We start from the raw sequence: 12,364 nt of genomic DNA, 5'->3' as shown, positions 1-12,364 counted from the left end.
GCTCCAAAATTTTGTTTGTAGAAAAACAAGTCTTTTATTGTCTCTCTCTCTCTCTCTTCCTCTTCTTCTTTTTTTTTTTTTTTTTTAACTCTTAAACTGGCCACAGTAATGAGAACTGTTTGTGTAACAGAAGACAACTGAACAACAGGGTCTAGGCCTGGCTTTGTGTTTTATTTCAGCTCTTCTCTGCAGCCAACCAAGTAATTATCTATTGTTTCTTCTTTAATGAAAACCAAGGTCATACTCCGTGTTAGACAAAACAGCAGAAGATCTTATCCATTGTTTGTTGAGTTAAAATACTGCTCTTGGGATTCTGTTTTGCAGGCTTTGCTGAGCTGCAGATGGATAAATTGGATGTGGTTGATAGTTTTGGAACTGTTCCCTTCCTTGACTACAAACATTTTGCTCTGAGAACTTTCTTCCCTGAGGTAAAAGAGCATTGATCATATTCCTAAGGTTGAGTCTTGAATAATAATGAAGGTGCTTGTTGCTATTGTCAAAAAACGGGTGTTTGCTTCCAAGGCAGCTGTAGATAATGTGCTTGGTACAAAATAATGGCTTAAATTTGAGCAGAGCAGGGAGGAGGATAACCATTAATTGGATTGATTAGGGTATAAAGGAGTGATGGGTCACTGGCAATTACTCTTTGTCCAGTAACAAAAACCTAGGAGGGACAGAAGTTCAGACTGATGATTTTTGCTTTATTTTACTACCAGTTTAGAACTGAATTTGTAGCTGGGAAGTTAGCTAGTTTATTTAAAAATCAATAAATTGTGGGCTGGCCAATTTGTTGTGTTTATCTGCATGACTCCCATCGCAGCTACTAGATTATTCACTATTACTTCTCAATTGGAAATGAAAAGTACTATTGGCCGAGAGGGCGGAAAGTAGATGTGTGTAGAATTTGAGTTAATCACAGCCATTTTTAGCCATGTAGAGTTTTTACGGTTCTCTCCAGCAGTTATTCTTTAGCTGATCAGTTTGTGTCATCCTCATTTAGTAGAAATAGCTGCATGGAATGATTAATTAATTTGTTCTAGGACTCGGAGGAGTAGTCTACTTAACCCTTTGGGTTTTCAGTCTCACTTATGTTCTCACACCTCCATTTTCTCACCCACTCACATAGCCTACTCACTATCATCACCTCCACGTCCTGATTCCCCAGTTCCTCCATGTTGCCCTTTCTTGTCCAGAACTGGTGACCACAGCATGGCCCAACCTCTGGAACACATCAACACCGATTGTCATATTTAAATCTAGACTTCTAAGCAGAGCCAGAAATCTCCCCAGGCCAAAAGAGAGCTTGTATCACCTTGCCAGTAGCTTCTCATCTACAATTGGCCAGCATAGAGTACAGAAAACCAGACACATGCTGTAAGCAATTTCCACTTTCTCTGTAATTCTAGAAGTGAACACCATGATATGTGATGCTGTATCTGGAGGTTGGGATACCTCCATAAAGCACCCACTATATATATATATATATTTTTTTTTTTTGCCTAAGCCTTAGTGTTGTAAATCAAGAAGGCTGTAAATAAGACTTAAGCTTTTTGCACTTATATATTTATTTTTTAAGCTATCCTCCGTGAGTACCGGATGCCAAGACTTACCACTTGCCCCCTCCTCCATTTCTATGGCAGAACACCACCTAGGGAGGGGAGTTTAATGCCCTGAATCAGGATGACTGTGCAGGGTTTCAGCAAAGGTTGCATCACAAGTCCTATTTCCCAGCTATCTGAGATCTCCATTAAGAATTTAATAGCAATAAAATAACAGAGACTTCTGCCATCAACAGGAGTACTGTGTGGGTTTTTACAGTTAATGATTGCCCTTGAGAGCTGAAGAGAGTAATCTGTGGCCTGAAAAAGAAATTTTCCTGTCTTCTAAATTCGGTAATCAAAAGCAAGATAGAGGAATGTAAAGGAACGCTGTTGCTAGTGTTTAAAAAAAAAAAATCCCAGGAACAATGCTGTATTATCTTAGAGAGAGTTGCAAGAAGGCAAACCGATTTAACTCAGGGTATGTAGAATCTTGAAAGGCAACTGGAAAAGCCATGGAAACTCAAGTGAGAAGGAAGAAGACCCGAGAAAAACAAGCATGCATTTATCAGAATCCTATCAAGAAGACCTAAGTTAAAATTGAATTTGCAATAGTTAAGAAGAGATAGAACAGAGAGGAACATGTTCTGTTAGGACAGTGCCAGTTGAAATGCATTCTAGGCTGAAGATGAGTCCTCGCGTTAAGTGGACCCAGGAGCCGCCTCCCCTAGGCTTGCTGGTTGGGCGGTGGAGGGAGAGCTTGGGTGATCAACACCTATGAGAGAACAGTAGGCAAACCCAGAGGGAACGGTAGGTTCTCAGAGGCCCAGGCATTCCCAGGTTTTGGTTCTTTGCCCTGCCAGCTGGTTTTTGGCTTTTTAAAGCCTTGCTTTTCATTATATTGACAACTTTGTTTTGCTGAAAATAAGAATAAGAAATAAGGGTAAGCAGAGCATCCAACCACCTAGAGGAGAGAAATTTGAATAAAAAGCGAAAGGAGCCTTTGAAGCCAGGGAGCCAGACTGGTATTTCCCTATTTAAGGTCAAGAATCCATCTGTTTAAATTGCCTATCGACGTAAGGTTGGTTCAGCAGAAAAATATTAGGAACTAGAAACCAGAGTCTGATTTTTCTGCTTATTGCTAGAGGAAAATATGACCAAAAGAGTTTGAGGTCTTCTGCTTTGGCTAACAGATTTGAAATTATAAAGCAAAAATTCTCTGCAGAAGAAATTTGTTGTAATAAGATATAAAAATAACCTAAAGTTTCAATTATTACCAAAAAAATTTAACTGAAAGTTTGAATTTATATTTTCATCCTCTTGACTCATTTAAAGTGGGTTACTCGGCATGCTTTAAAAATTTTATTGTTTAATTTCAATATTACTTATGATACATCAAAAAAAAACTCAAGAGTTTATCTTTAAGAGCTACAGAGCATAGTAATTAAAAATATTTTTAAAAACTAGCAAGGCAACAGCACTGTGGTCATTTGCCTTAGGTTAGTGATAAAATATACGGATATGGAGATATATATATATATATATATATATATATATATATATATATATATATATATATATATAAAACAGCTGATAGGAAGAACTTACTGTGCACTCATTCATTTTATTTTCACACCCAGCCTGTGGGGTGGGAAGCATCCATTTTGCAGATGAGGAAAGTCAGGCACAGAGAGGTTAAGTAACTTGTCCAAAGTCATGTGACCAAGATGTGATAAAACCAGGACTGGAACCCATAGTTTGGCTCCAGATTCTAGCTTTTAACCACCCCACCCCCTCCCCTCTTGAATAACATTGTGCGTTGAGAGAGTAAATACTCCTAAGCTAAGACTTGCAAAAACTTACCAGCACAACTCAATATTAAGGTAAATTGCTTGAGGAGTGGTCTGAACATCTGCCTGATCTTCTTTAACCACCATTTCTTTAACTTTTGAATCAGTTCTTTTAAAGTGTGAGATGCTGTCATCTATCAAAAATGAGACTGATGCAATGAAAATTATTATTCTTAGAGGCTTTCAGAATTCACTGGTGTTTCTTTAGAGCTGAATAATTATTTACTATGTAGAGGACATGCAGTGAGCATAAGCCCAGGGGCTCTTCAGATTAGCAAATAGTGTCTCTACTTTATTAAAAAGGACTTGGGTATTATAACAAAAATACACTATTCATTTCCTTTGGGTATTATGAATAATAAAAGTGTCTCCTTCCTCTCAGTCAGGTGGCTTCACACACATCTTCACTGAAGATATGCATGTAAGTCTGTAAGTTTTCATTTTTAGCCCACGACTGCCTGACTTTCTTAGTGTTATCATCATCATCATCATCATCTCCATTATTACTTTGAATTTTTATTGTGGGTTTTTTGGGCTCACAAATTTGATATTAAATAATTCATTGTCTTGGAAAACCCATTGTGGATTTACTTCCTAACTTTAAGTTTATATATTATTTATATTATATTTATTATATTATTTATATTATATTATATTATATTATATTATATTATATCATATCATATCATATCATATCATATCATATCATATTATATATTTTTCAGAACAGAGATGCCAATGACAAGAATGAAAGTCTCACTGCTCTGGATGCCCTAATTTGTAATAAAAGTTTCCTTGTCACTGTCATCCACACCCTTGAAAAACAGAAGAACTTTTCAGTGAAGGACAGGTATCAGTCGATTTGTTTATATTTTGAAAGTCATGAAGTAGAGGAAATGAAACCTGAGCCTCTTGTTTTATTTCCAAACCACAACCTGAACTTGGTGTCTGGGAACATGCATCTATCCAGAGGCTGTTCGATTGGGTGGTCATGCAGCCATGATGTCTCCATTTCAGATCACCTAGCCCTAACACAAATTCTATTTTGAAGATACACATACATAAAACTCCCTTCTCAAAAAAACACCCTGAAAAACCCCTAACACCAAGAAAAAACCATGAGTCCAGAATCAAAAAAGCAGAAGTGCTATTTTCCATTTTTAAAACACCCTGAAAATTCGGGAAAGACATTGACTTCTTACAACCACTCTAGTTTGAAGCTTAAGTGCTGAAAATAAAATGTCCTGAAGTTAACCCTGGTATGTAGTTTTTATGGATCAAGGACAAAGGTAGTTGAAACCTAGATGTTAAAAAAAAAAAAAAGCACCCACAGGGCAGCACCCTAGTAGCACCCCATTGCCTGGCCCCTCAAGCTTCCCTGGAAACTGCTGTCAGCACCAGAGAAGCCATGGCTGGTGGTTAACCTGGTTAACCAAGGCTCTGTATTTTTTCAGTGTGCTTTTTTATCATCTGTATATCCTTTTATTTCTTGTAGTTTTATTGATATAGAATTGACATACAGCACTATGTAGGTTTAAGGTGTATAGCATGGTAACCACAAATCTAGTCTCTTTTTCTGAGTCTGAGTCTCTTTTTCTCATATTCCACATATAAGTGAGGTCATATAGTACTTGTCTTTCTCTGTCTGACTTATTTCACTTAGCATTATCCCCTCCAAGGTCCGTCTATGTTGTTGTAAATGGCAAAATTTTCTCCTTTTTATGGCTGAGTAGTATCCCATTGTCTATGTATACCACATCTTCTTTACCCATTAATCTGTTGATGGACACTAAGGTTGCTTCCATGTCTTGGCTGTTGTAACCAAAGCTCTATTTTTAAACAGGTGTCTGTTTGCCTCCTTCTTAACCATTGCCCTGCAAACCAAGCTGGTCTACCTGACCAGCATCCTGGAGGTGCTGACCAGGGACTTGATGGAGCAGTGCAGTAACATGCAGCCTAAACTCATGCTAAGACGCACAGAGTCCGTGGTTGAAAAACTCCTCACAAACTGGATGTCTGTCTGCCTTTCTGGTTTTCTGCGGGTAAGTGTCCCATCCCTCCGCGGTGTCAGAGGTAAGACAATAGGTGGTTATTTTTAGCGGATGCTGATGTCTTTCCCAGGATAAGTCTTGAGCCCTCTGTGGTGTCAGCACTTAACCCCTTTCAGTCTTGGTCCTTAACAGGAGCACCGGGAGGGGAACGTAAAATTTGTTTTTGCTGTAACTTGCCTATGCAAGTGTAATTAATTTAGAATTTCCGCAGGTAAGACTTTTATCGTTTTAAAATTTTTAGTGTAGTAAGAACAATTAACATGAGAACAGAAAAGTGTACAAAACAGTGTTATTTATAGGCACAATGGTACAGTAGCTTTCTAGAACTTACCTTGCATAACTGAAATTTTATGTCCATTGGCTTTTGCGTCCACCTTCACATGGTTAATGAACATGTGTTGAATGGAGGGCATGTTTCGAATACTGGTGAGAACACACTGTTCTTAGGGCCTCTGAAGCATCTTAGAAATAGCCATTTACCTACCAGTACAGTGTAAGCTAATTACACTCAATTCTGGCCAGTCACTCCATATTAAAGCAAGTCCCCAAAGAGCCGCCCCCACCTTGAGTTCACTTTGTTAGAGTTACTCTATGAACATGGTTGTGATCTAATTGAATCTTAAAATCTTTTCAAATGTGAACTTTGCACCGGTTCTTTTGGTTTAGAGGCTGGGGCCTGGAGCCTGGGGCTTGGTCTGAACCTAGATTGCACCACTTACTAGAGGTCCCAAGCAAGTTTCTTAACCTGCCAGAGACTTGGGCTTATAACCTGTAGAACTGGAAGTGTATTTTAGGGCTGTTCTGAAGCGCAGATGAGAAATGTATGCAGTTGCTTAGCACTGAGTAAGCACTCCATAAATGTTGCCCATTATGATTGTAAAATATTAATAGAAAAAGAAGTGTGTTCAGTCTTCATTCAGCCCTCTGAGGCCCCTGGTGCAGGAGGTTCTTATCCTTCTTTAATTTCACCAGCCATCCAGATTCCAGCAAAACTGCATAATTGTGTATTTGTAGCTAGTTCTGAAATCTAATTAAACTTTGAATAAGACACACTGCTATGCCACAGGTTTTAACAGTGCTGCTTAAGTTTAGATCCAAAAAGCAGCGCCTTAAATAGACTGTGCTTGGTTTAATGTTTAATGTAATCTTACAAGTAAATGCACATTTTTTTTTTTACCAATCCTTTCTCTCCCAAGGCAATACTCGTTTATTAAGATTAATGAAATTTGCCTTCTTTTCTGTTTACTTGGTATAAATCATCATGTGCTTCAGGGAGATGTTGAGCGGTTATTTCTGGGGTGAATTTTTTTTTTGCTTCCCCCATCCTAGTTTCAGCCACTGCCTGTAAACAGAGGCAGCAAGACTGTCACTCAGTTCCTGGGTTTTAGTCTCAAAAGGCAAGCACGTGCCCCACCCCCAGCCCAGTGAATCAGACAGAGGCTCAGCGTGGGGCCGTGTAGTCCGTGTTTTTCCAAGGTCCTACGGGTAATTCTATCACCCTACCTTTGAGAACCTGGGGTAGAAGGTGCAGTGGACTAGAAATCTTGGTTAGAAGCAGCAGGTTCAGGCTTTAAATGGTCTCAGCCCCAGCTGGCTGCATGTCTCTGGGTAACGCACTTTCCATTTGGCATGTTTCCTACCTGCCAAATGAGGGGTGTGGTCATTGGTTTCCAGTTCTTTTGCAGTTCTTTCTTCTGGGATCTTGTGATTCTTATTCTGAGCCCTCAAGGGCTGGTCAGAGCCTTTCTCTAGCTGCTCTTGGGCATTAAAAGAGTGAGGTGTTCCAAAAATCTGGGCTTCCAGCCCAAACGGCCCCCTTGAGCAGAGGATTCTGGGTCACGATTTCGCAGTGCTGATTCAATAGTAGTTTGAGCACGTTGGGTGGTGAGGGGACAGCACACTCCCCTGGGAGGAAGTGGCATTGAGCCATTTTCAGCGAGACTTTCATTTTCAGGGGCTAATTCCCTCTGGGCAGAGGGCCTGACTTCCCTCACGAGGTGCCCAAGGAGTGTGGGACTCTAGTGACCCTAGTCCTCCTGCCCTACCCCCCACAAGCATTTGACTGGTGCCGCAAGCTCTGTGACCTCCAGGTAATTCCTCCTACGCACCTCCAAGGCCCTCTGGGTAAAGTAATAATAATAACTGCCACTTATTGAATGTGCCAGCCATCCTGCTAAGAGCTTGGCTTCCTTTTTCTCATTTAGTCCCATGAGGTAAGTCCCTGTATGACCGTTCTGCATACTGGGGAGTTGGGGACACAGAATAGCTGTGACTTTCTCCAGATCCCACAACTAGCGTGGGACAGTACGAGGGAGCTCTTAGCCACCTCGCTTACTGCTTCCCCAGCGAGGCAGGTCCCTTCTTCCAGGCTTAGGGGACAATTGGGGGATGGAACGGGGTCACAGTTGCCAAAGCCTCTGGCTCAGCCATGGCAAGAGAGTCTGGGCTCAGAAAGGAAAGGGTGGTGATGATGCCAAGCTTAATTCCCATCACAGGAGGGGGAGGGCAGGGCTGGTTCCTCAAGTTGGGCTCTGCCTGGGTTGCTGTGTGTACTCTGGTCTGATAAGATGCCTAAGCCCCTAGCAGGTGTGACTAATTTAAAACTTGTGTTCAGTGGTGACAAAGAAACCTCATGGCCCCATGGTTTCCTAAGCCAGCCAGGCATCAGAATCGCCTTGGGAGGAGTTAAAAACTACAGATGCTCAGGCCTCATCCCCAGAGATTCCATATCTAATGTAGAGCCCAGACCTCCGAATTTCTTGTAAGAGCCCCAAGGAATTCTGGTGATGATTATCCAGCGTTAAAACCATGGGTATGGATAGCAGTATAAGACAAGATGTTACTTCTCTGAGTCTGGCTGCATCTTCTGGAGAACTCCTGACTACATGGCCATCAAATCTGTAGCTATTGCTCCGTGCAGCCCAGGAGAGCCCACTGGTCCCCTAGCACCAACCTCTGTGGGCACATCCAGCCCCCTCCCAAGGACACTCACCCCCATCCTGATGTGAGCTGGAGGGAAAGAGAGAAGTGAAGGGTCTAGGTTTGTGGTCAGGACATTACGTAAGTGGGTGGAGGGAAAGAGAAGAGAGCAGTGTGGTTGTGAACCACTAAATAAAGGAAGTTTCTCATAAGAATTTAAATGTCGTGTTCTAATCCCAATGCTCTCCCCATCTGGGAAATTTTTCAACGTTTCAACTCTGTCCTGCGGTAAGGAAGAGACTCCAGGATGTATCAACAGGGGACAGAGAAGTGGTACTGGGAGCCCAGGGGCGGGTAGGGTGGCAGGAGAGGAAGCCCCGGGACTGGGGAGGCTGTGTTCTTGCTGTCAGTACAAGACTAGTATGGGGTGGGGGATGGGGCCCCAAGAGACTTAAAAGATGTCTTAGTTTACTTGTTCAAGGGAAAGCAGGTAAGAGGCGTAGTGGAATTCTTTCAAAGCCAGATGCCTTGGCTGTAAAGCTTGACTGAAAACTGGTGCTTCAAGCCTTAGTTGCGTGGCTGGTTTCTCATCATCACAGAGGCAGTTTGACTTCCTAGTTCTGACCTGGCTCTTCCTCCCCCATATATTCAGTTTAATATCTATTTGATCATAGAGAGTTTATTTACTTAGTAAATACTACACGATAGTCGACCCAGGGCTCCATTCCTCAGGAGGCTGCAGTGGAAACAGAACACACAAGACTCCCACTTAGGCTGCCTGGAGTCCATTCAAGCACAAAGTGGTTACAGACTTGAGGCATTTCAGTAACAGCAGGGGTGGCCACCCCTGGTCCGGGAAAAAGTGTACGTAGCAGGAGTCTGGAGAAATGAAGCCATCAGGATGGGCTGCATGTTTGGGAAGGTCCTTAGAGCAGTGCATTTGGCTCTGGCCCGGGAAGAGGAGGTGAAGGACATCTGTGGCCTGTCCCAGTGCAGGTGCGACTCTGCAGGCTGTGTCGGGGTGGGGGGCCCCAGGGCTGGCCTGTGCACGGGCAGGAGAGGAGGCTGCAAATCATGTAACTGAAGGCCACTTCCTCCACGAAAAGCTGTTAACACCAAAAAGCTTTCCCCTTGGTAAGTGTATAAAATATTCTTAAGTTAATTCTGGATACCAAGGCTAATCGTGGTGCATTTTTAAAAATGCCATTTATTTTCAGCGTGCTTTTAAAAGATGGAGCAATTAGATAGGAATATAAACAAAGGATAAACCTCCACTAACTGTTCGTAGGTTTAGCCTGCTGACGAGCGTTAGGCTACCAGACAGAAGCTTCAGTATAAGAGAATCATCAGCTGCTTCATGCGCTTCATGAATATCGACTTGTGTGTGAGAACATACATGTGTGTTCAGGAGAGGAGTTTTGCTCCCAATCCTAAGTACAGCAATATGTATTTTCTTGGGAGTTTCATGTTGATTGTTAGAAAACACTGCCTCCTGTCTCCTGTCATAGTGCCATAAACTGAAACTTTAATTCTTTGGAAAGTACACTGGATTCTGGCAAAAGCTAACTGTCATTTTTGCGTCTTTTCCAAGGAGACTGTTGGAGAGCCGTTCTATTTGCTGGTGACGACTTTAAACCAGAAAATAAACAAGGGTCCCGTCGATGTAATCACTTGCAAAGCCCTGTACACCCTTAATGAGGACTGGCTGCTGTGGCAGGTTCCGGAATTCAGCACCGTGGTATGTTTGCCGTGAAGCTGGTGGGGGGTGGGGGGAGGCACTTAAAATGAACCGGTATCATTCCTACCGCGGGAGGCCTCATATGTTTAGTTAATTAAAAGCAGTTGTTGATAAAATATTAACATGTGTTCACATAATAGATTTTAATTACTCAGATTGGGGGAGAAACTATTGTAATGATGCCTGGGGTACTCATCAATTTCCAAAGATTTTAATATCAGGATTGCTTATAGCTTTCAGCGGCGTCAAAGGAAATGCAAAGTAATCCCTATTCAGCACTTATAATTGCAATCAGAATTTCTCAAACGGCTCTGCTCTGGAAGACAATGTGTGAAGATACATTTCAACCAAATTGAGGCCGTCTTATTTTAAAACGATAACACAAGACAAATTCCACTGTGTTCCCCCTGCAACATGGCACCCTTACTTTATTTTCATGGATTAGTTACAAATGTTTGGTGTCATGCACTTCATGTTCTGTGATCTCATAGATATTTTTAGAGGAACGCTGTAAATCACGACAGGAAGATGATGGCCTGGCTGCTGGAGGGTTTCTCCATTTAAGAACATCCTTTTCACCCATCCCCACTCCACCCACACACCCACTTCACTTCATAAAGGAAAAGGGACCAATTTTTTGCACATTCAGGAACTTTGCAGAGAGAGCCAAACGTGGCAAGTAGCTCCCAAATTACTTAGGAATTTTCTGTGCTTTTCTGTTAATAGAGACTTGGAAAAGAGATTGTTGTGTTTTGATTTGATCCTTAGCTTTATGGGGATTCTGGGCTTCTTCACAATTTCATGAGAGGAGAAGGAGGACAAAATTACAGTGGGGTTTTGGTGTTGCTCAGTAAGGGAGCAGAGTTTCCTGCGGCTTTGCGCTGGATGGCAAGGACTGCAGTGTCATCCTGGAAGAATTCATCCCCTAATTGGAGAAGTCACCACGTTGCTGTAGACTGTGTTATGGTTGTATCCTCTGTTGGGAGAATGGTCCCTAGATCAGCTGTTTTGAGTTCTCGGTCACTGCCGGATGTAGCTCACCCTTCCACAGAAGATGGTACTATGCTCAGCTGCCATCCACAAGGTGGGAGGCTGAGCAAAAAGCCAACAGTTCTGTTTTCTGTCCATGTGCCCATCTCTACCCGAGAGGGAGTTGGATACAGTGGTTCCTAAACATTCCTGTGGATCAGAATCCCCTAGAGAGCTTATTAAACACCCATTGCAAGGCAGCACCCCAGAGTTTCTAATTCAGTAGGTCTGGGGTGTGGCCTGAGAATTTGCATTTCTAAAGAACTTTCTGCAGCTGCTGCTGGTCCAGGACCACATGTGGAGAACTGTTGGTATAGTGGTTAAAGCGTAGACTCAGGAGCCAGGCAGGTTTGAATCCTGCCTCGGCCACTGGCTAGCTGTGTGACTTTGGGCAAGTTTAGAAATCTCTCTGTGCCTCCTCATTTGTAAAATGGGGATGATGATCATGGTGCCTGCCTATCTCATGCAGGTGATTTGAAGATTAAGGGTCGATATTCTAGAAAGCACTTAAAACGTTGCCTGGCACATGAGTGCCATGTAAAGCACCTCAGGTGCTTGTTAGAAATGCAGACCCGGATGGACTAACCCCCGGGCCCTCCCAAGGGGCTGACTACATTGGAATCTCTGCGGATAAAGCCCAGGCGTGGTTAGATGTTTTTCAGTACTCCAGGCAATTCTAATGCGCATCCCTTGGGAGGAACCCCACAGGTATCTTGGTATCAGGGTCTTTTGCCTCTCCTTTCACTGATCCACGATTTGCTTTCAAATCAGGGGCTTTAGTCCTAAAGCAGATGTTCATGCTTTTACTTTGAAGCGTTTTAGAAGCCCCACAGGTTCCCAAAGAGAAACATTTGCAAGTGCGTATAGGTCAGGGAATCCAGCATTATTTCACTTTCTTGCAAACATGAACCCCCACAGGAAGGAGAGGAGAGGAGATGGTAGTGGGTGTGGGGAAGATGTCAATCCCTGGAGCAACTTTTGAGGTTTGAGTCCTTTCTAATGCTTTACACTTTCCCCCTCTTTCATTTTGAAACGTTATTTATTTCACAGTCAATTAAGACCATGTGTTTCTGATTTGTTAACACTCAACTCATCATCAGACTGTTTCTTGATGTTGAAGAAATTTGTGTAGACTCTTGGATTCTTTTTTCGTTTGTAGCCCCTGGGGGAAAAGTTGATGGAAAATTATGCTTTAGAAATCCACATAAATTTTCCTTTTTGAATACGGATTTGCTGGTA

At 42.3% G+C, this 12,364-nt stretch overlaps 1 protein-coding gene across 4 annotated transcripts in view; it reads left to right on the top strand.

The window, feature by feature from the left end:
• The window catches only part of PLXNC1 (plexin C1), a 141,796-nt gene that overhangs the window by 93,151 nt on the left and 36,281 nt on the right, over window positions 1-12,364 (top strand). For all 4 annotated transcript variants that reach the window (XM_074375265.1, XM_074375266.1, XM_010962730.3 and 1 more), the window contains 5 exons: window positions 325-428; window positions 3,771-3,809; window positions 4,114-4,238; window positions 5,232-5,430; window positions 9,950-10,096. In XM_074375265.1, coding sequence (XP_074231366.1) covers window positions 325-428; window positions 3,771-3,809; window positions 4,114-4,238; window positions 5,232-5,430; window positions 9,950-10,096 — 614 coding nt within the window. The remainder of the gene's footprint in view (window positions 1-324; window positions 429-3,770; window positions 3,810-4,113; window positions 4,239-5,231; window positions 5,431-9,949; window positions 10,097-12,364) is intronic.

The sequence above is a fragment of the Camelus bactrianus genome, chromosome 12, assembly GCF_048773025.1.
Source record: "Camelus bactrianus isolate YW-2024 breed Bactrian camel chromosome 12, ASM4877302v1, whole genome shotgun sequence".
Classification (NCBI taxonomy): Eukaryota; Metazoa; Chordata; class Mammalia; order Artiodactyla; family Camelidae; genus Camelus; species Camelus bactrianus.
This window is presented reverse-complemented; position numbering and strand designations above follow the sequence as displayed.